Here is a 26329-nt window from a genome sequence, read left to right as displayed (position 1 = left end):
AATTGATTAGTCATTACTAAACTTAAATAAGCCTTAATTAACTTACCGGCTGTGTAAAATAAGTAGCTTCTCTCCCCAGCTACCTTCCGTATTGCACTCTCTCCCACCTTCACGTCGAATGAGAAAATCGCGCGATACCCCCCTTTTTCATCAGAGTGAACAAAAACCGAGTAGAGAAGAACCCAAAATAAATTATTTTAAACGTTGTTAATATTTACCCACGAAAAAACACAAAAGCTATAATTATACTATATAAAACAGTATTTAGTTAATTTAATTTCAAAGTTTTAGTTTATAATTTCTCTAAAATTTTAAATGGAAACCGAAATACGCAACTTGATTACATAAGTTTCCATTATCAATGTTTCTATATAACTATACTTGGTAGTATTATCACAGAAGAAAAGGGGACGTATTTACCAAAAATATATAAATATGCGAGAGAATGAGTAGCCGAATGAGGCAATAATTTTGAACTAATTTTGTGACGGCATTAATATACATGTAGTGTGTGGCAGGCCGCAGTATACGTTTTGGGCTTTGGCCGATTTTTTATGGGCAGGTAATGTAGTTTTATTTTACGTTTCACTCTTTGCGTCCGCAATAACTAGTTCGACTTAACTTAAAATAAATACAATACTAAATTTTTATCGGAGTTTGAAACTCATTAAGCGTTATTTTTTAAATAACCCCAAGGTATTGTAAAATTCTATAGGCCTTAGTGGGTATTTTATATAAGAGTACTATTCCAGAAGTTGTTGTTGTTGTTTACACAATCTACATTTCATCATCCGTTTAATTTCAGGATGACAAAATCCTAAAAATTTTCCATTTAACCTAAAAACTTAATTAACTGATAATTAATCATGGAGGAAGCTACCTCGTCTACCAAAGAAGCAAATGATGTTCCAGTTCAAGCAAATAAGGAGGAGTTGCCAGTTATAGTTCAAAACGAAGAAAAGTATGACCCACTAATTATTTATTTCTTATATGAAGCTTACCTACCTGTTCATTTGAACAATTAGAAGGTATTGCTGGGTTTGTTTTGCCACTGAAGATGATGACAGAAATGCCTCCTGGGTTCAACCTTGTCGGTGTCGAGGTACCACCAAATGGGTTCACCAAACGTGTCTGCAAAGATGGATTGACGAAAAACAGAGGGGAAATGTAATGGCGGAAGTTTCTTGTCCTCAATGTAACACTAAATACATAATAGTCTTCCCTCAATTTGGTAAATGAAACACTTTTAAGGTGGAATTCATAAACGTCGGACGCAACGCAATTTAGTACAGGAAAAGGCAGGGCGTCTTTTGCGCATGCGCATGACGCCCTGCCTTTGCCTGTACTACATAGCGTTGCGTCCGACGTTTATGAATTCCACCTACAACTTTAAAGTCTTTCATATCAAAAATTACATGAATCAAATTATGCATCGATGTAGGTCCAGTAGCGTACGTAATGGACATGGCTGACAGAATGCTTTATAAAGTATGTCCTTTTGTGGCTGCTGGAGTGGTAGTGGGATCTATTTATTGGACTGCCGTAACCTACGGGGCTGTAACAGTCATGCAGGTACATATTTGCCCCAAAATAAAACCATCTCCCATCTCATAATTGTCACTTTCATCCATCCATCATAATTGTCACTTTCATCCATCCATCCATCATAATTGTGACTTTCATCCATCCATCATAATTGTCACTTTCATCCATCCATCCATCCATCATAATTGTCACTTTCATCCATCCATCCATCCATCATAATTGTCACTTTCATCCATCCATCCATCCATCATAATTGTCACTTTCATCCATCCATCATAATTGTGACTTTCATCCATCCATCCATCATAATTGTGACTTTCATCCATCCATCATAATTGTCACTTTCATCCATCCATCCATCATAATTGTGACTTTCATCCATCCATCATAATTGTCACTTTCATCCATCCATCCATCATAATTGTCACTTTCATCCATCCATCCATCATAATTGTCACTTTCATCCATCCATCCATCATAATTGTCACTTTCATCCATCCATCCATCATAATTGTCACTTTCATCCATCCATCCATCATAATTGTCACTTTCATCCATCCAGGTTTTGGGTCACAAGGAAGGCCTGGGAGTAATGGAGCAAGCTGATCCATTATTTCTATTAGTGGGATTACCCACAATTCCCGTCATGTTGATCTTAGGTCGCATGGTTAGATGGGAAGATTATATCCTTAAATTATGGCGACGACATTCAGCCAAAATTCCTGGCTTAAAATACTTGATGCATTCGTTCGATAAAGGATTGCAAGAAGTAAATGATCAACCCAGTCTATCAGATCCTGTCTCGGCTACCAGAGTTCTTTGCGGGGCGCTAATGTTACCGACTGTAGCCGCTGTTTGTGGGAAATTAATGTTTAATAATGTTACTTCCAGTTTACAAAGAACATTATTGGTAAATTAAATTTTCTACGATGTCTACCGATGAGTAAAACGCGAGTTAATATTAAATTAAAAGCACCAACTATTTATCGTAGGGTGGTATTACATTTATCGGAGTCAAAGGCGTCATCAAGATTTATTTGAAACAGCAACAATATCAACGTCAGTATCAGAGACAGATATTGGATTATACGGAACAAGCTGAAAACTTACCTAGTGGTTCAACAAGTCAAGCTTCGCAAACTGGCAATTCCGATATTTGAATCATCCGAGAACTTTTCTTCACTATAAAAAAAAAACACTAAAAATACTTTTTGAGGGGGATTAAAATAAATTGTAGATACTCTTTAAAAAAACTTCGATTAAGATTAAATTTTTATTTGTTCAATTATGTTTAGCCATCTTTTGGACCAATTTAGCCTGAAAATTGTTTCCAAATCTCTCAAGTCTAAATCTAAAGCTACATAAGAAAAAAAAAAAATTGTAAAATTAAAACCATTTTATTATTAAAATTAAAAATTAAAGCAACAAGTGCCAATTGTTTTTAATTAATCAAATTAATTAATAGAAAAAAGGCTTACCTGAAATTAACAACGGAGGATTTAATTATTTTAATTAAATTAAATTAAAATAAATTATCAAACTATGATTTAAATATCTTTTTATCTCAAAAAATATATACACACCTGTAAAGAATAATTTTAGGTTAAATTTTCTTCATATTAAAATAACCAGATGTTTAATTAATTATTATTATACAATAATAATTAATTAGTTAATTACTCCGTTCGTTATTTTAATTATTAATTTAAGTACCGAAATTACGAGACATTTTATAAAAATCGCTTTATAGGCTTGAGAAGAAAAAAAAAAATAAAATATATTTGCACTTCAAAAAACAATATTAATTAAACATCTTCGTCACGAGGGTTTTAAAGTTTTAAGTATTTTAAATTAATTAATTTAATTAAATTAACAGTAATAAAAAAAATTACGGAACGGAGATGCGCCTCGTAAAAAGAATAAGATTAATTAATAATTTACATTATTTTTTTAATAAAAATTGTAATTTGAATTTCAGAAATAAAAACAATTTGTTTCTAGAAAAAAAAATCGTGAAGTTAATTATTATTATTATTATTTTTAATTAACTAACGACATATTTATTTATTAATTAATGTGTTAATTGAGTCTGAGATATTAGTTAACTTTTTTTTTTAGAAAAATAACGTATTATATAGGCTTCATAAAATATGGGTTCTCTAATACTACCGGGGGGGGGGGGTTGTTTTAATGTTTTTTTAATTAGTTAGTATTATGAATTATGATTAGTTAAATGCACCTGCCTTATTTAAATTAAAATTCTTATAAATAATTATTAACTAAAGGTGGTTGGTTAATTAAACCTTAAGCTCTATGAATTAAATTAAATTAACTACGTCAGATATTAATTAATCTCAATTATGGTATGCCCTAGCTGTAAATTTGTTCGGATTATTTTTGAGCTTTTATAATAAAGGTTAATTAATTTAATTTAATATTACTTTATAGAAATACGGTAAATTAATTTATAAAACATTGGTAAAATTAATTACCAATTCAAGTATAGTAATTCATACTAACTTAAATTAAAGTATAGAAACAATTACATTACTGAGTGATGTTTCCGAGCCCCAAAAATGCTAAAAAATGATTGATAAATTACCAGGTAAAATAATGCTGCGGTAATTACTAAATTACCAACTCGTTTCTTTAGTCTCTTACCCTAATTTTAATTATAAATCATTAAATTAAATGAGATTTTTATTCTTAATAGAGTGCTGTCAGAAGCGCGGGTGTGACGTCACCAATGCTGTTTTCCCATAAAGAAAAAACGGTAACTGTCATGGCCGCCCATTGCTAAAGGCAGACTCGTGACGTTTAACCTTGGATCTGACGTCACAACTGACAGCACTCTATTTTAGCGCCCTTTTAAAGAATTGATGGACAAAAACAAACCAAACAAGTAAGTTTTACCTTCCATATTCCAAAAGAACATAAATTTATTTACTTATAATATTAAAGCCTGGATCTTGCCGGAGATTTCTTAACTGATAGCATAACAGGCGGAGGTATAACAATGCATGGTTTAACCAAAGGATAAAGGGCCAAACTTCGTTTAAATTCGGTAACATTCTCAATCCTGAATGGAGTCTGTGAATGAAAAAAAAAAGAGAGAGAGACAAAAGTTATTAGTTCAAACTTAGACAAGACAATAACAATAACAATAACAATAACAAACAATCTTACAGCTCGTTGCGGCGGAACAGGTGGTGTGGATTTTAATCCATCCGCTGGTTGATCAGATTCAGTTGTCTCTGGAAGATTACCAGCTCCTCCAACTGCAGTTGAAACTATATGAACGCATAGCTTCTTTCTAAGTTGTCCTTCAGCCGAGATTGTATCCTTTATTAAAGATTGATATTGTTAAAGGGAGGGGTGAAGTAGAAAATCAAGTGATTTTTTTTTTATCGATTCTTCTACTAAATAATTATAAGACCAGTCTGCATAGTGAAACATTCAGGAAATACCAACTCCGAATGATTTTAAAATTAATTCAAATTAGTTTCAGATTTTAAGAATAATTTTAAATAAGCCCCTCCGACCAATCGCGTAACGCCCTGCCTTTTTGTTAACAAAATTCTCGTGGCACGCATGTTCCATGTCTTGCGCCTCGATTGCCAATCACATCGCGCGCAAATTTTAATTTTCAAATCTCGTGATAAATTTCATTCCACACGGAGCATGCGTGCCATGAGAATTTTGTTAACAAAAAGGCAGGGAGTTACGCGATTGGTCGGCAGTCCTTATTTAAAATTATCCTGTAAATCTGAACCTAATTTGAAATAATTTTAAAATCATTCGGAGCTATTATTTCCTGAATGTTTCACTATGCAGGCTGGTCTTATAATTATTTAGTAGAAGAATCGATAAAAAAAATCACTTGATTTTCTACTTCACCCTCCCTTTTAAGAAAGAGTTAATCACTAAAGAAAAGTATTTGAAATTAAAATAACTAAATTAATTAATTACCTTATAAAATTTAATTACATCATTCTTCGTTAGACTATAAAGGCATTCAACTTCGACATTATCTCTATCAAAATTATATTGTTGCGAACCAATCTCGGACCAATATTTGGCTGAAAGTAGAACGAGCTTCTTGGGTCTTTCCAATCTTCTAGCTGCCAAAGTGGCTTTATGAGCCTCAAAGTCCTGGTCACTCATTTCCGTTAAATAATTTCCAAAATAGGACAAGAAAGCTTCAATCCTGGCATCAACATAAGCCGGACTACGATCCGATTGTACAATCACTCTTAAACCTTGAACACCATTGGCTCTTCTAACACCGCTACACACAATGTATCCCAACTGTTCTTGAGACCGTAGAATATTAAAACAAGGTTCGGTAACCATTTGGCAGAATAATTCCAAAAGCATATTGGCCCTAGTTTCCTAATTATTTAAAATTTAATTAATTTACAATCAATTAGAGGGACATTTTAAAGGGAGTGTGAAGTGGAAAATCAAGTGATTTTTTATCGATTCTTCTACTAAATAATTATAAGACCATTCTGCATAGTGAAACATTCAGGAAATACCAGCTCCGAATGATTTTAAAATTATTTCAAATTAGGTTCAGATTTTAAGGATAATTTTAAAATGAGGACCTCCGACCAATCGCGTAACGCCCTGCCTTTTTATTAACAAAATTCTCGTGGCACGCATGTTCCGTGTCGAATGAAATTTTTCACGAGATTTGATAAAATTTGCGCGCGATGTGATTGGTAATCGTTGCGTGAGACATGGAGCATGCGTGCCACGAGAATTTTGTTAACAAAAAGGCAGGGCGTTACGCGATTGGTCGGAGCATGGTCCTTCTTTAAAATTATCCGACCTTAAAATCTGAACCAAATTTGAAATAATTTTAAAATCATTCGGAGTTGGTATTTCCTGAATGTTTCACTATGCAGACTGGTCTTATAATTAGAAGAAGAAGAAAAGATAAAAAATCACTTGATTTTCCACTTCACCCTCCCTTTAATTAAGGTACCTGTAATCCACATTGATAATAAGCTTCAACCGAAGAACTTTTATGAATCGAGTTTGTTTTCTCAAAAACGTATTGATTATCGGGCGATAATTGATATTCTCTGTCCCTAACTAATTGACTCGCGAGTAACGGCCTCCATTTTATATTCTCCTCTAATTGGCTTTCGATAACGGACATAAGATCCAAAGCTTGATGTTTAGTTATATTGCCGTGAATTAAGGTTTCAACGTGCATTCGCGATAAAAGCTGAGGAATTAATTCCTGCACTCTTTCCATTGTTAATTCTAAGAGTAATTAGTAATTACTTCAATTATAAGTAAAGTTACTCTAGGTAATCTTAATAATTAAATTAATTACCTTCGGTAGCTTCTAATAACTCAATATTAGACCATACTCTTTCAGCAAGAAGTAATGAAAGATAGTAAACCGCGTGTTGATGAGGTTGTTCAGCGTTAAAATTCTTTAAACCTCTTATATACTATAAGAAAACATGTTTCCCCCCCCCCCCCATCAAATCTTAGCGCTAATTACAACAGATCATTAAGAAGAACCGTAGAACTCACTGCTTCTTTGAGAATATCAAATCTCTTCGGGTCAATTTGAAAATTAGTTAATTTGTCAATGATTTTCTTCAACAAGACGTGTTGTTTGTCGTTATAACCTTTGACGTTTAACTAAAAAATACGACGTTTTTACTAAGCTTAGGGTCTAAAACTCTAAGTACACTTACAAACATTCCATATTTCGTGTTATTAAGGGAATAAGAAAGTCCTGCCAACTCGGCAGCGTACGTATACTCATTAAGGGCGTCTTTGAACAATTGCACGAACATGTAAGTCATATTGCAATGAATAGGGTCAAGATATGCCAAAGGACTGTTTTGGGGGAAAAAATATCGTGTAATTGTTGAATTGCGGTTTAAATTTAATGATTTGAAATTAATATACCTTTCAAATTCAAAACTTAAAACCGCCTTTGGTAAATTAAACTCGTCATCTTGTTTAAACCAAACGCGACACATTTCTGTATTCTTTATTAAAACTGGTAAACCAGTATACTAAATGGAGTAATTAAATTAAACACACTTTGATATAAGTCTTAATTAACTTTTCTACAAAGTAATTTAAACCGTACATCTTTTTCTCTCTGGCACAGATCAAAATTTGTAGGAATAAACTCATTCTTAGGAGGTAGTTTAAGATTGGGATGAAGTCCGGGTGTTTCCCATTTGGTTAAAATCTCCTCTTTAATATCTTCCGACTTGAATTTGGTTCCGTACCAATGTTCCTCTTCGTTAACTATGTCCTCAAACTTCTTACCAATCACCGCCACCCTTATATTTTGAGGAACCAGGCGATTCAAAAGATCTTCAATCAAATCTTTGCGGTACTCGTGCATTAAGAAGGGTCCACTTAAAACTTCTTCCATTGGATAATCCTATTAATTACCCACGAAATTGGAGAGCTATTTTTCGGTTTACCAAACCAAGGATGATCGGGGGAGCATGCGAAATCTGTGAGAAATAGGCGCGCTAACTGTGGAACAGTTCAGGTACGATGGTATGCTTGAAATGGGGGAGGAATACTCGGAAAAATGGGGTCTACAGGGTTCGTACAAAATTTTTACATTGAAAATTCCTAACTTTTCCAGGTTATCCCCGACCAAATTTTGCAAACAATATCCCTGAGCATTTTAAGGTGTTTGCCAGAGCCCACTTCATCACACCTGTCTCATATTTAGTATTGCTCGAAGCATGGCTTGATATACCAAACAAAATCCCTGACATATCCCTGACTTTTTAGGAAAAACTTTTAAATCCCTGACTTATCCCCCTAGTTTTCATATCCCTGACTTATCCAGGTTTTCCAGGTTATCCAGGTTCCGTACAAACGCTGTTATAGCCCTACTCGCCAATTCCCCTGGAGCTCATAGCCCTACTTTTCAAATTCCCCCAGAGCTTATGAATGACTGTCCGCCATTTTTTCCGAGTATTCCTCCCCCATTTCTAGCGTCCCACCGGAGCTAAACTGTTCCACAGTTAGCGCGCCTATTTCTCACAGATTTCGCGTCCTTCCCCCTATGATCCTTGTACCAACTGTTAATCTTACATGTAACATTCCAGCTAACGCGCATGTATAAAGTTGGGGTCTTTCGCGATCCTTAAACCTAAAAGTCATGGATGCCAAGTTCTGACATTCCTCAAAAATCCATTTTTGGGGTCCACCTTGCTTTAACATATTCAAGTATTGAAATAGCAAGGAAACTATATCGTCAACGTGTTCAATTCCTTCTTCAGTCAAGTCCACATTGACAATAAAAAAGGCAAACCCCTTGGCACCACTTTTGTATCCTCCAACCAAAGTATTGACCCAACCTCTTGATTTAAGCTCTGATAATAAACTACCGGGACCTTCGTGGCCAATTAAATGACCCAAGTAATGACCAGGCTATATATTAATTAAGTTTAGTCAAGCTTAATTAACCAAGTCCTTCTTAGAGTGACTTACACTAGACCTGTAATGGGGTTGGAGATCTGGTATGGGGAAAGTAATGTTTAAATTACGAATATCTTTGACAGGAACAACGTAATATCTTTTTTTAAGTTGAGATGGTCCAAACGGGTGTTTAGTCCATTCAGGAACAGCGACGTTCTTATTTTGAACGTCAGAGAATAACTTTATTACCATTTCGGCTAAATCTTCTAAAGATTCTCTGCCAATGACGGCCAAACCCATGATATTTGAAGAATACCATTTCGCGTGAAATTTTAATAATTCTTCCCTAACATTGATACCACTTGATTTGGGGATAATATCTAACGTATCTTTATTGCCTTTGGAAGAATATCTTAATTAGAAAGTCCATTTACGCTTTAATAATTAGATTTCTTATAATTACCGGTTCCAAATTTGCTATATTCGTGACTGGGGTCTGCGGTGGATCTTTCTAATTGATTTAATCTCCAAATATCAGTTTGAACATTTTTTTCGTGTTCAGAAATGACCACATTGATTTCTCGGTCAGTTACATTTTCAGTGAATAAAGGGTTTAAGAAAAACTGGGCAAACCTTCCAAGCATAAACAAATAATTAAGCGTAAGTAAGATACTCCTAAGATGATAATATTTTACAAGTACCTATCTAAAGCTCCTTGTAATTGATCAGGAGATACGTCAAAATAATAATTTGTGTGATCAACTGATGTAAATGCGTTACTACTACCACCATGTTGGCTTAAAAACTAATAAACATCATTAACTTAACTTAGTTACAAGTGAAGATGTATTTAAAAGTGTATATTTACTTTGTTATATTCATTCTCTACAGGATACTATAAATTAATAAGACTTAAATTTAACATTATATGGTTAATTAAACTAATTAGGGAGTAATTTACCTTCTTGGTTCCCAAAAACAGCATATGTTCACATAGATGAGCGAGACCAAGAAGGTTTAGGGGATCACTCATATGTCCTGTGATTATGATAGATTTAAATACGTATTTAACTAAAATAAGATTAATTTTAACTTACCAACATTTACATCAAGAGCTGCTGCAGATTTGTCAGTAGTTGGATCACTAACCAATAAAACTTTTAACCCATTACTAAGTTCGAGACCTCGATAGGAACGTTTATCTTCCCCTGATTTAACAATGTTTTCAACAATCCGACTAATAGCGGGATTGTCAGACATTTTATACACTAATTTGGTCGAATTAGCTTCCGAAAATGATCTTCTATAAAGAAGACCTCAATAAATTATATTATAAACGTGAAAAGTAGCTTATAATAACATAAATTCGTAACCGTTCTTAACCCTAAATCGAAGTTGTAGGAACTTAGGAAGGTCAAAGGTCACGCAGTTCGCTAAGCCTAAATTCATAATAATTAATGACAGACGTACCCTGTTATTAATCGAAATAATCCAGTTCTTGATTTAATTGGGAATGTTTTAGAACGATGAAATAATACTTTAAAGTACATAAATAATTATAATTTTACTTGAATTAATTACAAGGCAACTCGTGCCTTTGCTAGAGACCGACGATCACGTGATCGTGACAAAAGTGAAAGTCATGCTGCTTCATAAACCCCGGGAAAATTATGTTTATTTAAATTTTAATTGCTGAAAAGAAACACTAATGATTAAAACAACATAAAAAATACAAAAACTAACATTAAATCTTTGAAGATTTAATACTAGAACCATTTTTTTATACTATACAATTATATTAATAACATTATTATAATATTCATTCAAGCTCCTATGACATTTATATAATTTTAAAATATTCAAATATAAAAATCACGAAAAATATCATGGGGATAGTTTTTTTTTTGATTGTTAGTATATTTTTAAATTCTTTACAAATTGCATTACGTCCAAGTTTAGCTAAAAATGGCATGGAAAGTCTAGAGCAAAGGCTTAGCCTGAAAGGGTTAGGGTTTCAAGGCGCCACAAGGCGGGTTTTATCGAAAAATATTTGTATAATAAGATATACATAAGATTTTCGAAAGAGATTTAAGAAATATGGGTTAATTTGAGAAGATTTAAAACCGGACAACAATATTTGGCATCTTTCAAAAAAAAACTTCAAAAAAATTAAATAAAGTGATCGGAAAATTAAAAATTGATATCACGAATGAAAAAAAAATAAAAAGGAAACGCGTGGTGGATAGTTAGTTAATTAATTAATTAAAATTAAGAGGTCATTATCGGTACCATTATAAAAAATATATTTGGTTAGTGTTCCATTAAAACAAATTACAAAAAACTGCTGTAAAATTGCTAGTTTTTGTAAATATTTCTTAGATGTTAATTAATTAAGTTATAGGGTTTTAAAAACCATAAAGTTAAAATTTAATTAATTAATTAATTAATTAATTAAAAATTAAGTTAATTAATTTAACTAAATTTCATGATTGTGCCGTCGTGTTAAGTTTTGTTTGCAGGGATCAGGGGATGGAATATACTTATATATATATTCTTAAAGAGTTGTACTATATAATTTATAGCTTGATCCTGACATTATAGGTTAATTAATTAATTAATTAATTGATTGTAATTAATTAATAATTACTTGGACACATGGGTAAATTAACGGTAGTGAAAACATTACCCTCGTACATTCCCGAAAAGATCATAAAGAGCAAATACCAGGCCATCATTATGGCACCATACTTTTTGTTGAGTTTCCAATTATTTAAATGGGTAACAACTAACAAGAAAACCACCGTCGATAACAAACAAATTGTAGAATAGATAATTCCTAAAAAAAGGAATGGAAGAACTCGTATCATCAGTACTTACCTCTCTTTTAAAGGGACTGCAAAGAAGGCATCAATGGGTGGGTAAAAATTGTTTGAAATACGTCACGTGATGCCAAGATACAAAGACTCCTCATGGAGTGGAACTGGACATCTAGTCCTTGTTTATCACCAGATTGCAGCACCAATTCCATGAAGTGGTAGTTTTCGAAATAAAACGAACTAAGCTTCTTTGAACCACGCCTCTCCTTGGTCACGTGCTTCTGACGTATTTCAAATAATTTTTACCCACCCGCCGATGCCTTCTTTACAGTCCCTTTAATTAAAGTAGGCCTAGTAAATATTTACCTTTACTGTAAACTTTAACTACGGAACCAGGTTTAATAATGACTGTTTGAAGAAACCACGGAAATCCTAGACACAATAGAATATCGAAAACATTGCTTCCAACCGCGTTCGATATCGCCATATCACCAAAACCATTCCTAACGACTAGTAAACTGGAAATAGCATCGGGTACACTGACTCCGGCTGCCAGGAATGTCAGACCCATAACGGTATCAGGAATTTTTAACGTAAAACCTAATAAAACATTACAAAAAATAGATAATTAAGTATAATACCACTAAAAAATGATTGAAAATAGTACGATAGTTACACACCAACGATGGTCACCATCCAAATCATGAGGTAACTCCAGATGCCAATCCAAATACAGGAGTTTAGGAAAGTCAAGAAATACCACTTTTGCCAACGTGGTTTACGACAATCGGGGATCGTTACGTAACAAAGGATCAAGAGAGGAAAAGATATCAACCATAAGATTGATTTGCAGACAGAATTCTTGGGACAACTGAACAAAGAGTCCTCCGTCACTTCAACATTTTCCACCGAATCCCTTTTCTTCTCCAAATTGGATGACAGCGCCATGTATTTGTTGCCTTCTGCAGAAATAATAATGATTTCTAAGAATAGGGAGCTAACAGTTCTGAACCTCAAACGTCACACCCTTCTATCTCTTACTGGAGTTTCATCCCCCCTAACGGTTGGAAACAGTATTCTACGCGCAAAAATGCCAACCAGAGAGGGGCTGCGTGACGTCAGACTATCTCTTCCCCCTAGCCAGTTGTTAGCTCCCTATACCCTTATTATATTGTGAAGGGGAATTTTAATAAAGTATACCTTCTTCTTCGGCAGCGAATGAATTACTACCATCATCGTGAGATTCGGGAAGATGTGTCCTTCCACCGAGAGCTCCCTTGTACATAATTAATTGAGACTGTTCAGGATCTATGTTAGGACCCAACCATTTTAAGCAATTAAGAGACATGGCGTATCGTTCAACTTTGTTGTTAACGAACATAAAAAGAATGTAAATAACGTAGAGCACCAGGAACATTGTAGATTCAATCCTGTTATACAAAACAATGATTATAAAATGATTCTTGCCTCAATAGAGTTATCTCAGAACCCTTAGTGTGACGTCACCCATGCTATTTGCCCATAGAGCCAAAGAGGTACCAAACATGGCCGCCCACTGCCAAAGCTAAGCCTATGACGTTTTACCTAGGCACTCACTGACGTCACAGCTGAGATAGCTCTATAAGAAATTAATCTTACCATGAAACAGCTTCATTGCTAATTGCGATAATTAAGGCAATAATACTGATAGTGTAGAAAAAACAATCGCGAAATAATGGCCACCAATTTAAGTATACTACCTAAATTAAAATTAATTACGCTTCAGTACTTAATTGTTTAAGTTAAATATATTTAACCTTTCCAGCGAATAATCCACAAACAGCTATAACAAAGGCAATATTATAAACTGCGGATCCGACAACCGTACCCACTCCAATATCATCCTACATTATTAAAGTTATTATAAGTCGAGCTTAAAAGAAACCTTAAACTTCACCCCTTTAAGCTTTAGTATTCAATTCTTTCGTACCTTCGTGATGAATACAGCAATCACAGCTGTAGCTAATTCGGGAGCCGAGGAACCAGCAGCCATAAAAGTGGCTCCCGCGATATCCGGTTGTACATTCAAAGCTTAAAATATAACAGAAAAGGCCATGACTGTTAATTTTAAGCCGTGAAAAAATACATCGCGTTCATTATTTTTATTTACCATCGCAAAGACATTCTAAAGCCGGAACAAAATATTCGTCACAAACTACAGCCAAAGCCAAGAAAGAGTAGAGTGTTATAAGAATGTGTATAGCAACTGCTCCTTGTTTTCGTATAGAATTAGGGATTAAAGGTCTTGGAAATTGTTCAATAGCAGCCGGAGAACAATTATCATTTTTAATGGGAGTTTCATTGGCGGTAGCTAGTAAACAACAGATAAAAGCAACGTCTTTGAGCTCGTAACATACTTTGAAATTACGTCAGTGGAATTTGAAATCTATTGTGTTGTGTTTTTATCAAAAAAAGTAGACTGATTACCTTGAAGTAATGGATTATCTATTGATAACAGAGTTCTTAATTTAGGACCAGGATTTTTATCTATTGCCAAAATATCATCATATTCCCTGGATGTATCAATAAGGTATTGGCCAATAAGTAGTACAACTGATAATACTGAGACAGACACGATAGCGAAGCTAAATACGAGTCGTTGGTTATGATGCTTCTTCATTTTCTAGGATTAAATTGTATTCTATTATGAAACCTATTTCATAAAAACCTTGATATATCAAATTTTACAGATTGCAATTATCTACAAACATATAATGTTCGATTTCAACCAAATACTTCGCCTACAGCATATGTTCCGATAAATTTAACTTTCAAACCTACATTAAATGTTGCTTACACTTACAGCAACTTTAGCGAGTACTGTTAGTAGCAACTGTATATTCTTTCAGTATATATGTTTGATGGTAACATATTACCTGTACCAAAACCGTTCATCTTCTGCCAGACTGCTCTTATATACAATTACACAGTAGAAATATTCAACAATTGTACAATGATAACATTGTACCTGTACCGATAATGTTCATCTTCTGCTTTCATATACAGTTGCACAGTAGAAATATTAAAAAAAAAGTCTTACATTTTTTTTTTAATTTATTAAAGAACTAGGGCTATATAGCCTTACAGTTATTCTAAGCGACTTAATAGTTTTCTTACGATTTTGCAATTAAGAAAAACGTGTACAATAAAATCGTTTTAACTTATAACACTACTTACCTGTTTATAACCTAACATAGTCTACACTATTTTAACAATGTTCAATGACGAAATTGCCTATATATTTTTATCGCGGAAAACAGCTATATAACATTGAAAATAGGGGCAAATTCACAACACCCTTTACATTGTACTGGTTTCAATATAATTGACAACCTGCATTTAAAACCGTTCTTAACAAAATCCTATCTAATAATTGAGCAGCTAAATGTGCGCCTGTTTAAAAATTGACGACGCCTTTTCCAATACTAAATTGGACATGTTCTTGCCCGGGTTGCCCCAAAACATCGTTACGTTTTCCAAATTATTGCTAATTATCTATTGTTAATTGCATCATTTCAACAATATTGCTTTTATAATTTCTTTCTACCCTAAAAAGAGGCGCTTTTTATCCACTAGTCTAAAAATTAATCTAAATTAATTTCAATGCAATAAAAAGTACACAATTAACGAATACCAGAGATAATTTGACAGGTAGATTACTAAGCTAAAGAGCTCAATGGCTTCTTTACCTAAAGCTAATCCTTCCATACGGAACGGTATACACGATCAAGAAAGATTTAATTAACTTACCCAGGTCAAGACGAGGACTTCACTCGTCTCTAATACAACAGCTTCTGCCCGCAATCAGAACTCATAATTTTTCGGGAATTTAATCTTGAAAACTCCAAGATGTTAATGTGAATGTTTATCGTGTAAATAAAGAAAACTACGATCTCCGTACAAAAAAAATTCTGTCACAAGTCAAGCGCTTTTGAGAGGGCCGTTAAAGGGGCAACCGGTCTCGTCGGCCGACCGCGGCGTCAGATAACAACGAGAGTTGCAACTTGCACAGCGAAGCCTCAATAAAAAATTCACCACGTGATCTACACACTCCGTATTATTACAAAGGCGCCAAAGATTACCTAACCCGAGTTTCTTCTCCCCGATTGGCTATCGAGTTTCCAGCCACGCCCTCTACCTATATATTCCCGTTTTCCCGCCAATTTACAACTCATTACCGAATCACGTGGTGATATGTGGAAATCCGGTATTCACAATTATTTTAAAACTCTAATCACGGCGTGACCCCTTAATACTTTTTGGTTTATAATTGACGACGGTGTAAGCCTAATTATTTTCTTTATCTTAAGCCTAATTATGAAAGGAAATTGTTAATTCATTTTCATGTGAACACTTTTAATATGAACCAGCAACATCAGTCATACATACTCAAATAAAAACAATTTTTTTTTTTTTCGTTTTAATCGCAAGCGAATTAATTTTTTATTCGCTTACAAGATGACGGTGATTTTTTTTTTTAAATTTGTTTTTTCAATATAAAAATATTGCTATGAAATATTTACATGTACGAACGAAAGAGTTTTGTCCCCGGTCAATTTTTGTTTTTTCTTAAGAAATGTTCCTTTTCTCAATTGTTTTATATATAGAAGTTTATTATATAGATTTATATATAACATGTGTTTTTTTTTCTTCTGTTTCACAAGAACCCCACACTCGCGAAGTGGAATCTAGTTTGTGTTTTTTTCTCTTTTTAACGTTGTTGAGAACGAAACGTTATTTATCTTATTGTTTGCACTTGTTTATCTTTGCACTAACCAAAAAGATACTTCGTTTTTTTTTCTCACAATATCAATAATGAAGAAACTGTTTTGGTATTTTTGACTCGTTGGTATTTTTTTTACGATAATGAGAACATAATTTGCTGCAGATAAATATATTTGTTTCTCGCGAAGGTTTGTTTGTTGGTTTTAGGTCGGATAAACATTCTTTAAATTTCCAAAAAATGTTTCTATATAATTTTGGAAATTGGCGTTTTTATTTTGTTTTGTTTTTTGGTAATTGTTTTTGGTTGTTTTATAAATAATGATTTTTTTTTTTAGTTTCTTATTAAACTTTCAAACATGAAAAACTTTGGGGGGGGGGGGGAAATTTGAACCATTATCTATTTAAACGGGGGCGGGGGGCAAGAAGGGTGGGGTGGGGGAATCAATTTATACATATTTGTTTTTTTTTTCTAAATATATTTATACCATTCACGCACTTATAATAAGACATTCATTTGTTTTTTTTTTTTTGTATATTTTTATGTCCCATTTATACATGTTAGTCTTTCAGGCTTCTTCTAAAATGAATTTACACAATGTATAATTTTTTTTTTGTATCTTTTTTTTTACGTAACAATCATTAAAAGGAGATTTTAATTTTTTGTTTTTTTGTTTAAACTCCCTAAATTTTTTTTATACCTTTTTAATTAATTCAATAATTAATATTAAATTCTACTCTCCCCATCATTTCATCAAACGAAAAATATCCCTTTACAACTTTTGTAGGAGGGAATTAACCGAAAGAAATTAAGTGTGTATCATCATCTCCTACACGTATTCACTGTAACTAACAGTTACGATTCACCGTAACTAACAGTTACGTCATTCGTTAGAAAGAAAACTGTTTCTAAAACATATTTTCAACGCGTAAAGTTTGGAAAGGAAACCATTGTCGTCGTACGTCTGACTATTAAAACGTTTCCCGCGATCATTTGCAGTGCAATTTACGTTGGAGGGGGGGAACCTAACATTTTGTTTTACAATTGTTGAACATAAACGAAAAAAAAAAAAAAAGCTATTAACACATATACATAACATTGTTCTTAATTTCTATTTATACACCTTGGAATCTCTCTTTCTCGCTATAATCTTTAACAGCTGACTTGACTCATATTCATATTCATGTATGTTTTGGACGAAAATAATATTATTTCATTAAGGATTTTTAGAACAAAATCATCAAATAAATCTAGTAGTAGGAACATTCAATGAGAACGAAGCAACGATACAATTAAGACGTTGATGAATCAAGATCAGATTTTTCTTATATATAATTCCAAAAAGAAGAGTTGATAGCGAGCGAGCGGAGTGTTGTTGTAGTAAACTATTCAAACCACCGGTACCGGTTTGTCTTTAATTAATTAGTTTAAATTTAACGTGACCTTTTGAGCAGAGCACAACGAGGAGTCATTCTATTCTTATCGACTGATATTCCAAAAAGCATGAATGATTTAATTTAATTACCCTAAATGTTAAATATTTTCATTTTGACAAATTTAGTTTTTCATTTTTAATTCGCCAAAAATTCCGCAGCCAAAAAAAAAAAAAAAAAATGGGTGAATATCCTCTATTTTTGATTTAACAAATGATATATGAACCACTCCACTATACGCCGGCCTCTCTTACGTGTGAATTTTTGATGTTGTGTGTGTGTGTGTGTGTGTGTGTTTGGGTTGAAATTTTCAATACATTTTGATGACTAACAACGAACGAACCTTTCTTGTCGATATATACGGATGTAGTTTTTTTTTTTTTTTTTTTTAATAATTTGTACTTTGGCAACAAAACTAAAAAATACTCAAATTGTGTCTTGACACAAAAAGAGAGATGGGGATGGATGAATGAACAAATAAATGAAAGGGGGAATGATTTAAACCATTTTGGTTGGGGTTTGGTTTAAAATTACGCCGAAAACGACTAAAAAGAACAACGTATAATCTTCATCCATCTCACGAATTCTCTTGTCATTAACTACAGTGTGATAAAAGTACCAAAGACACTGACTGAATGAATGAATGAACAGAATAGTCTCAGAAATTCATAAACATACGTTACATTGTTGACAATAGTCAGTGTCTTTCTTACGTTTACCGAACTGTAGTGTAGCTCTCTCATTTCCGGGATATTTTTTGATTTAAGGTTTAAAATAAAACTTCATTATCCACTATACTCACTGGCAGGTGCTTTCCTTATTAACTTTTATTTAATTAATTAATTAATATCAAATTAATTAATTCCCTGTACTTTTTTAAGACTAAAAAACAGATTTTTTCACATTTTTTTTTTTCCCGCATACCCTTTTTCAGTCTGAAATATGTCGTCTCTTTAGTTTCTTCTTCTTTTTCGGTAATTTCCCCCTGCTGTTAGGGGGAGTTTGATGTCATTTCCCTGATGGTTCACTGGACTGCAACAAAGCCATTGCGTCACGGACAGCGTGATAGATAATGTTCTTAATCTAAAAGTACAAAAAGTAATTCGAAAAAAAAAAAACATGAATTCAACGTCAAACCTAAAAGTGAATCAAGATCAATTAAAAACAACGACAATAACGAAACATAACGTACTTGAAGTTTGTCCTCGTGATTGGTGTGCGTATCTGATAAATGCCTAAATTCTTGAGTCAGTGAAAAGCAGTGCGCGATATTTTCGGGGGAAACAAAATCCTCGGCAACTTTAATACAAGAGTGAAGGTTGCGAACTTGATGTGGAGCTCCGGCTGGAATGAAAACAGCGTCTCCGAGACACTGAGCAATGGCGTATCCCTCGACACCATATTCTTTTTGGAGTCTATCTCGCAGTTCCGTGTCCAGATACCAGCTCTGGTCGTGAATTGGATCGTGGTGAGGTTCTAACGTTTCACCCTGTTCGACGGCAACCTGAAAAACAAAGTAATAAAGAACATCCGTTAACTTAGTGTTTCACATATTAAAAACACAGAAAGGTCTCGGAATTAAGAGTAAGGCCTCCAACGTACTTTGTTGAGAAGATCTCTTATTTTGTCAGCGTCTCTAGCATTATAAATGTGCCATAATGCTCCTGGTTTGACGCCTTTGTCTCTGACTCTCTTCCTCATCAAAGAATCGCAACTTCCTTCGTCTATGGCTCTCAATGCTTCTTGAATATGTTCTTCGTCTTTGCCATCGCGCGGAATTCCAACGTAAACCATAACATTGACGGCGTCACTGATGTCCAAGTGAAGGTTAGTCGTCCCTTTAGTCGGATAAAGGGCGGAACCGTAGGCATTGTACATTTTGGGACCCAAATCAGGCCTGACGAAACATTCTGGGAGTCTTCCGGCTAAGTTGAGATTCCCGTCTCTGTGAGTGTATTGACGAAGAGGTAAAACCCCCATGAGATCTTGAAAACGGGAAGGTAAAAGTTCGCTAAAGTCTTCGCCGGGTGGCCAATCCTTTAGCTTTAGAAGCATGTATTCGTTTTCGTCATCCTTCATTCGTTTGCCAAAGTTTTCAAAACCTTCCCAGAATTTTCGCATTGGCAGATTTTGCAAGACTGTTCCGGTTTTGCAGTTGACTAGATCATTTTTAACATCACCGAAATCTCGACAAAAGCCGTCAGGGTGCCATAAGGACATGTCTAACCTCTTACTGATATCAGCGACAACCACAGGCTACAAGAAATTAAGGGAGCAATTTTATTTCCATGTCAAATAGCGTTATACGTATAACACTATGTATAGTACCCTATATAACACTACGTATAGTACCCTATATAACACTACGTATAGTACCCTATATAACACTACGTATAGTACCCTATATAACACTACGTATAGTACCCTATATAACACTACGTATAGTACCCTATATAAAACTACGTATAGTACCCTATATAAAACTACGTATAGTACCCTATATAAAACTACGTATAGTACCCTATATAACACTACGTATAGTAACGTATATAACACTACGTATAGTAACGTATATAACACTACGTATAGTAACGTATATAACACTACGTATAGTAACGTATATAACACTACGTATAGTACCGTATATAACACTACGTATAGTAACGTATATAACACTACGTATAGTAACGTATATAACACTACGTATAGTAACGTATATAACACTATGTATAGTAACGTATATAACACTATGTATAGTAACGTATATAACACTACGTATAGTAACGTATATAACACTACGTATAGTAACGTATATAACACTATGTATAGTAACGTATATAACACTATGTATAGTAACGTATATAACACTATGTATAGAACCGTATATAACACTATGTATAGAACCGTATATAACACTATGTATAGTACCGTATATAACACTATGTATAGTACCGTATATAACACTATGTATAGTACCGTATATAACACTATGTATAGTACCCTATGTATAGTACCCTATGTATAGTAACGTATATAACACTATGTATAGTAACGTATATAACACTATGTATAGTAACGTATATAACACTATGTATAGTACCGTATATAACACTATGTATAGTACCGTATATAACACTATGTATAGTACCGTATATAACACTATGTATAGTACCGTATATAACACTATGTATAGTACCGTATATAACACTATGTATAGTACCCTATGTAACACTATGTATAGTACCGTATATAGCACAATACGTAGCACCGTATATAGCACAATACGTAGCACCGTATATAGCACAATACGTAGCACCGTATATAGCACAATACGTAGTACCATATATTGAACTATATTTAGCATATAAACAAACACAATCTTATGGTGCTTTTAACTACAGTGTTGTTCGAAGAATTTTAGATCACAATCTTACTAATAAGAACAGAAATAAAAATCTGAACATACCTGTCCCCTTTTCCACTGTTCTTGAAACAACCTGAGATTTCCTTCATCAAGCGGATCATGAAGAAGCAAGAGTTTCCCATTACACATCCAGGAATGACGCACATCGGGATACAGAAGTCGGCTTTCCGCCAATGTACAAATTCTGATTGGAAGTGGTTCTCTTCCTCTGTGCGAAGATGGAAACCTCCTGATGAAGTGCACCAATCTCTTCTCCTCTTTCTTCTCAACTTTCCCGACTTTATGTTCGATAACGCAAGATATCACTTCATCCAGAGTACTTGTCAAAACCTTCCGCGAATTTTTGCCACCACCACCACCACTTTCGGCGCCATTTCCGTTACCGTTGCCATTCCCTTTACCGGATGGTCGAATTAAGAGTTCTCTCAGGGTGCTGAAGTTCTCGCCTTTTTCGTCATCCTCTAAAGAACTGTCATTCGCGTCACCGGCTTCATCCGCGTCACTACCGGCACTATCTTCCTCCGCGTTTTCTTCTTTACCATCTTTGTTGTTGTTACCATTCTTTTTCGGATTTTTAACTCCTTCCGTTAACTTTGGCTCTTTGGTAGCAATATCGGCTAGCCAGTTTAAGGGTGAGGCTCCACCTTCGGAACTGAATCCAGTCAAATTATCCTCTTGTTTGATAATGTTCGCTAACCCATTGACACCACTCTTCGTTACGCTCTTTTTCTTGCTCCCTTTGGAATTGTTATCACCATTGAACTGTGACGTTTCGTTTAAGAAGCTTTTCGTGACTGCGCTCATCAATTGCTGATTAGAATGAAAACAAGTTGAAGATTAAGAAGGTAACTAATTAGCCTTATTCCTGATCAGCGCCACCTACCCATAGCGGCGACTTTGAGAACTACTGTAAGCGGCAAGCCAATCAGATGTCGTTAAAATCTGGTGACGTCACTAACTGGCACTCTCGGGTCTTACCAAAAATGACGTGACCAGATTTTAGCGACATCTGATTGGCTTGCCGCTTACAGTAGTTCTCAAAGTCACCGCTATGGGTAGATGGCGCTGATCAGGAATAAGGCTAATTAAACATGGCGAACAAAGGAAACGCTTTAATGGTTAAAATAAGGCGATGCTTACCTTGCACAACCCATTGGTGGTTTTCTTCTCTTCTTTCTCATTTTCATTCACAGAACAAACGCAATAAGAAGGAATATTCCATCTTCTTCTAACTTCGTGCATTAAGCTTCCGACATCCCATAGAGCGTTACCCGCGATAATTTGAGTTAGCATTAGTTTTTCTTGTTCGTGAGGTTGACGGTTGTTGCAAAGTAACCACTGATATTCATCCCTGTCCTTTGGTGGCAATTCCTCCTCTGCAATAAGAGATAAGAGCTCCAAATTTAAATAAAGTTCCTCCCTCGGACAATAAGATAATTTAAGTATAAAAACCCCGTGTTTTTACCTCTGACTGTTCCATTTTTCCTGGCTTTGTAGCAATCTATGCAGACGACGAATCCACATTTGTGACAAACCCAATGAATATTGAATAAAGTAGTTTCGCAGACATCGCACATTTCTCTGACTCCCTGAACGACTCTTTTCCAAGTGATAGTTTTATCCTCGCCCATGTGCAACGCTCTGGCTTCCTTTTCTTGCACGACTAGGTCGCAGAACTGGTCACCGACATGAGCCAGTAGGAACTTTGAAGTTTCGTTGTCCAAATCCGCGGGAGGATCATCGGCGGGAGGAAGCCAAAGTTTGAGATCATTGGAAGTGGCGTCCTTCGGTTCGGAGAACCCCGCGCTCATTATCGTACCATTTTTATTATACTTGAGCCTAAAAGAAACGGAATCAACGTCTTTAACCCTCGGGGTCAAAAGTTGACTTAAAGTGGTGAAAACCCGATTTTTGCAAAAATAGGCTTACTTTCTAAAGGCGTAAAAGCGGCAGAAAATGTTGGGTTGTTTTTTACTCCTCTGATGAGGAGTCATCCGACATTCTCTACATTTAGGAAGTTTGGGAGCCACGTCGCAACAAGCGCCATCCTGAAGAAAAGGGTCGCCAGTTTTCTTCAGCCACGCCACCGATGGCTTTTCAAGGGGCTTTGCGGCTACCCATACAAAGGAAATAATATCTTTTAAAATACATTGACATAAAACAAATTTACAATAAAAAATGTTTCAATATCAATCAATAATCATATACTCGATTCCGAACTAAAACTCCAGCTAGGCAACGTAACCTTTCTCGTGGTAAATTTACCATGATTTTCACGAGATTGCAAAGGATGTGGCATTTTTATAATACGCTCGAGGCTTAACACGATTACATTTACAAAGGGGGCAAATTAACATTAAACACGCGTTACTTGACTCGAAGCCAAGCTCCGCCGCGCCCCTCCAAACCATTTGTGCCGCGTGTAAAACAGTTTCATTCATTCCGTATCCTACAGTAGATCAGATCAGTTCAGTTCACACTTCGGTTTCGAATAAAGGGTGGCGGCTTGATCAGGGTTCGTTAATAATCGAGCCGGAAGTGTGATTCGTTCAAGTGGCTCTTATCTGAAACGCTTGACGCTGGCGTATCTAAATTTATCGTTCGATTTTAAGGCATACAGTGCAGACTCGGTGCCATAGCGAGCTACTATTGCAATTTGCAAATCAATCGAAAGCTACGCAGCAAACAACTGTCGCGTAACGTTTCATTCATCACGTGTGATTTCATTAAAAAAATGCAGCCAATTTTTTTTGTAACTTTAAAATCAACTTTTCATATACCGTGAGGAATAAGTAAAGCCATGATTTCCTAGAGTTTCGGAATAAAGTACGGAGAGAAACAGAAGCCAGCGTTACCCGCAAAACCAACCCGATCTAGGCTCTAGCCTAGCTCTACTGGTGAGCCTCGTTGGGAACGCCAGTGGGGTAACGCGGTTTCGGATCTATCGACTAGTCGAAGGTGAGAGTCTGTCACCCCTCAAGCGGGGTGGAATGGACTAGTCCGCCCCTAAAAGGAAATTCCTCTTTCCTAGCCGAGGTACCTAGCCTGCTTACCCCTCCTTTCCCTTCATGTCCTTCACCTCCGCCCGTTCAAAGCCAACAAAAGCTTTAACCATCCGCCTACCTACTGCATTTGTATTTACAATATAGATCTACCAGTACTTTTTTTTTTTTTAATAAAACACACGGAAAAAATATTGTCAGGTGCACGTAGGCTTATTTATTTTTTTTTCCCCATTAAATGTTAAAATAATTATATACTTACGGGTTTTCTTTTTATTGGGTTCGTCTCCGGAATTGTTGCTGTTGGTGCCATTTCCAACTCCTCGGCCTTTGGGTTTGCGGCCCCGTCTTCGAATGCCGCTGGACGAATCTTTATCGGGAGCCGGGCTTTTACGGTTCTTGGACGACTCTTCCTTCTTGATGGACGCGTTATCGTCAGAGTTATTGTCGTTATTATTGGCACTACTAACGCTGGTCTGTTTCTGTCTTTTGCTCGATGAGACGCTAGAGTCTTTGACACCGGGGGTTCTTTTACGCGAGACGCGAGTGGATGTTTTTCGCTTCTTCATTTCGTGTTCCGTTTCCGAGGACGAGCTCGTCGAGTCTTCTTCCTTCTCATCTTTGACTTTGACGTTGGGTGGGGTACTGGAATTACTCCGCGAACCGCCGAGTCCTCGCCCGTCCTTTGAATTTTGGTTGGGATTTTGTTTACTCGAGGTCTCGCTGTGTTCCGACGCGGCGATACTGGTCGTAGCGTTGGACTGATTCCCCGTATGGTTGACGGTCACCGCGTTGGCACCGGCGTCGTTTTCGACTTTGACCTTGACTTGATCCTTTCCACCGGCAGTCTTCGAACCCGTAGCTTCCGTGCCAGTGTTGTTCTTCTTGTCTTCCGTTTCGGAATGTCTTTGCAACCAAGCTTTTTTCAGCTTTGTGTGGTTGGTACTCGTGGTACTAACGTTCGAGGGGGTAATGCTAGGAGCGGGACTAGGGGGATTTTCGTTTTTAACGGGCGTCGTTCCCGTGGCCGGGAGTCCTTGATTCGAGGCCGAAGTACCAGAAGCGACGCTAACAGTGTCCGATTGATTTTCGCTCTTAATTTTATTTTTGCCTTTCGCGATTTTACCGTACGCGTAATCGCTGTCAACCGTATTTTTGGAAGTCGTGACGAACGAACGAAACGACTCCATGAAATCGGTGGCGCCTCCCGTCGTCGGTTGTTGACTAGTGGTCCCGCTGGCGGGTTGCGCCGAAGCCGACATCGCGGATGAATCCGTCGGTAATTTACCGGCGGTGGCGGCCGCGGCGATGGAGGAAGAATTTAAATTAGAGTTCGAACCCGGACTCTGATTAGGGTTACTACATCCTCCGCTACTCAAAGGGCCCGTTGGTTTCCAAGAGGCCGCGGAAGAGCTGGCAATACCGGAAGACGAAGTTGGTTGTCCGGCGACTAAAGGAGATGGAGGAATACCGGCGGCCCCTCCGAGAGGAGCGCGACTCAATCCCCCGATTTGATCTTTGGAAGGCGTAGGAATGGGCGCTTGAGGTTGCAATTGCGGAGGCATCGAAAAATCCTCGTTACTCTTCGGTCTTTTACGAACCCCACCGGGACCCGCGGCCCCGTTCGGCTCTTTTGAGGATGTTTTTCTTTTGTTACTCGAACTGCTACTTTGTAGGTTCAAAGGCTGCATTTGAACCGCCGACGTCAGTGGCATTGGAGCGCCCTGCCTCTGATGACCTAAAATTTATCGTTAAAAAGTTCCGTGCTCAGTTTAACTAACGACATAATTTCGCCAATGCCGCGAAAAAAGCGCGTCTGTTTTCAATCCGAAACTGTCGTCCATTGAATGGATCCCCTAAGTCACGTATTCCATGGCCCCCCAACGTAAGAAAAAAAAACAGCGCCAATATCGAGCGGTTGG

At 35.9% G+C, this 26329-nt stretch overlaps 5 protein-coding genes across 11 annotated transcripts in view; 1 reads left to right on the top strand and 4 right to left on the bottom strand.

Annotated features, from left to right (window-relative positions):
- The window catches only part of orb2 (cytoplasmic polyadenylation element-binding protein orb2), a 117760-nt gene extending 117636 nt beyond the window's left edge, over positions 1-124 (bottom strand). For both annotated transcript variants that reach the window (XM_089840265.1, XM_089840271.1), the window contains exon 1: positions 47-124. The gene's annotated coding sequence lies outside the window, so the exon portion shown is untranslated. The remainder of the gene's footprint in view (positions 1-46) is intronic.
- Positions 125-422: 298 nt separating this feature from the next.
- LOC149717576 (E3 ubiquitin-protein ligase MARCHF5-like) lies at positions 423-2973 on the top strand. Of its 2 annotated transcripts, none has more exons than XM_089840093.1 (6): positions 423-562; positions 806-961; positions 1026-1231; positions 1442-1572; positions 2108-2455; positions 2538-2973. In XM_089840093.1, the coding sequence occupies exons 2-6, from the start codon at positions 867-869 to the stop codon at positions 2703-2705; spliced, it is 948 nt and encodes a 315-aa protein (XP_089696219.1). In that variant the 5' UTR covers positions 423-562; positions 806-866; the 3' UTR covers positions 2706-2973. The 2 variants fall into 2 exon arrangements, with proteins under 2 accessions (XP_089696219.1, XP_089696221.1); XM_089840095.1 differs by having other exon boundaries at positions 558-696.
- A 113-nt stretch (positions 2974-3086) lies between these two features.
- On the bottom strand, positions 3087-10637 carry Ide (Insulin degrading metalloproteinase). Of its 2 annotated transcripts, XM_089840070.1 has the most exons (18): positions 10539-10637; positions 10441-10467; positions 10068-10273; positions 9932-10008; positions 9839-9865; positions 9672-9775; positions 9434-9603; positions 9043-9368; positions 8644-8982; positions 7670-7972; positions 7483-7592; positions 7266-7410; positions 7099-7209; positions 6893-7013; positions 6536-6819; positions 5515-5937; positions 4732-4887; positions 3087-4635 (listed from the first exon to the last, which is right to left on the bottom strand). In XM_089840070.1, the coding sequence occupies exons 3-18, from the start codon at positions 10228-10230 to the stop codon at positions 4501-4503; spliced, it is 2994 nt and encodes a 997-aa protein (XP_089696196.1). In that variant the 5' UTR covers positions 10231-10273; positions 10441-10467; positions 10539-10637; the 3' UTR covers positions 3087-4500. The 2 variants fall into 2 exon arrangements, with proteins under 2 accessions (XP_089696196.1, XP_089696193.1); XM_089840067.1 differs by having other exon boundaries at positions 10441-10622.
- A 72-nt stretch (positions 10638-10709) lies between these two features.
- Positions 10710-16026, bottom strand: LOC149717574 (putative sodium/potassium/calcium exchanger CG1090). The gene is made up of 10 exons (XM_089840078.1): positions 15576-16026; positions 14253-14448; positions 13936-14136; positions 13756-13856; positions 13583-13669; positions 13425-13525; positions 12987-13216; positions 12467-12748; positions 12153-12386; positions 10710-11806 (listed from the first exon to the last, which is right to left on the bottom strand). Exons 2-10 carry the CDS (start codon positions 14443-14445, stop codon positions 11607-11609), a joined length of 1629 nt encoding a protein of 542 aa, XP_089696204.1. The 5' UTR covers positions 14446-14448; positions 15576-16026; the 3' UTR covers positions 10710-11606.
- Positions 16027-16164: 138 nt separating this feature from the next.
- Positions 16165-26329, bottom strand: part of Kdm3 (Lysine demethylase 3) — a 165144-nt gene continuing 154979 nt past the window's right edge. For all 4 annotated transcript variants that reach the window (XM_089840053.1, XM_089840049.1, XM_089840051.1 and 1 more), the window contains 8 exons: positions 24670-26145; positions 23335-23518; positions 22871-23244; positions 22546-22781; positions 21448-22215; positions 19584-20237; positions 19174-19485; positions 16165-19064 (listed from right to left, as the gene is read on the bottom strand). In XM_089840053.1, coding sequence (XP_089696179.1) covers positions 18990-19064; positions 19174-19485; positions 19584-20237; positions 21448-22215; positions 22546-22781; positions 22871-23244; positions 23335-23518; positions 24670-26145 — 4079 coding nt within the window. In that variant the 3' untranslated portion in view covers positions 16165-18989. The remainder of the gene's footprint in view (positions 19065-19173; positions 19486-19583; positions 20238-21447; positions 22216-22545; positions 22782-22870; positions 23245-23334; positions 23519-24669; positions 26146-26329) is intronic.

The sequence above is a fragment of the Phalangium opilio genome, unplaced genomic scaffold, assembly GCF_054372755.1.
Source record: "Phalangium opilio isolate 3A_F unplaced genomic scaffold, DU_Popi_V2 ptg000003l_1, whole genome shotgun sequence".
Classification (NCBI taxonomy): domain Eukaryota; kingdom Metazoa; phylum Arthropoda; class Arachnida; order Opiliones; family Phalangiidae; genus Phalangium; species Phalangium opilio.
Note: the sequence above shows the minus strand (reverse complement) of the source record. Positions and strands in the feature narration are given on the sequence as shown.

Excerpts from the sequence above, each read along its gene's own strand:
- LOC149717576 (XM_089840093.1), top strand. The coding sequence starts at position 867 with ATGGAGGAAGCTACCTCGTCTACCAAAGAAGCAAATGATGTTCCAGTT. Across the intron at positions 962-1,025 it reads ATAGTTCAAAACGAAGAAAA|AAGGTATTGCTGGGTTTGTT; the intron begins GTATGACCCACT and ends TTGAACAATTAG. Across the intron at positions 1,232-1,441 it reads AATAGTCTTCCCTCAATTTG|GTCCAGTAGCGTACGTAATG; the intron begins GTAAATGAAACA and ends GCATCGATGTAG.
- LOC149717574 (XM_089840078.1), bottom strand. The coding sequence starts at position 14,445 with ATGAAGAAGCATCATAACCAACGACTCGTATTTAGCTTCGCTATCGTG. Across the intron at positions 13,526-13,582 it reads GTGGATTATTCGCTGGAAAG|GTAGTATACTTAAATTGGTG; the intron begins GTTAAATATATT and ends ATTTTAATTTAG. Across the intron at positions 13,217-13,424 it reads AGCAATGAAGCTGTTTCATG|GATTGAATCTACAATGTTCC; the intron begins GTAAGATTAATT and ends TTTGTATAACAG.
- Ide (XM_089840067.1), bottom strand. The coding sequence starts at position 10,520 with ATGTACTTTAAAGTATTATTTCATCGTTCTAAAACATTCCCAATTAAA. Across the intron at positions 8,983-9,042 it reads AACCCCATTACAGGTCTAGT|CCTGGTCATTACTTGGGTCA; the intron begins GTAAGTCACTCT and ends ATTAATATATAG. Across the intron at positions 7,593-7,669 it reads TGTGCCAGAGAGAAAAAGAT|TATACTGGTTTACCAGTTTT; the intron begins GTACGGTTTAAA and ends TACTCCATTTAG.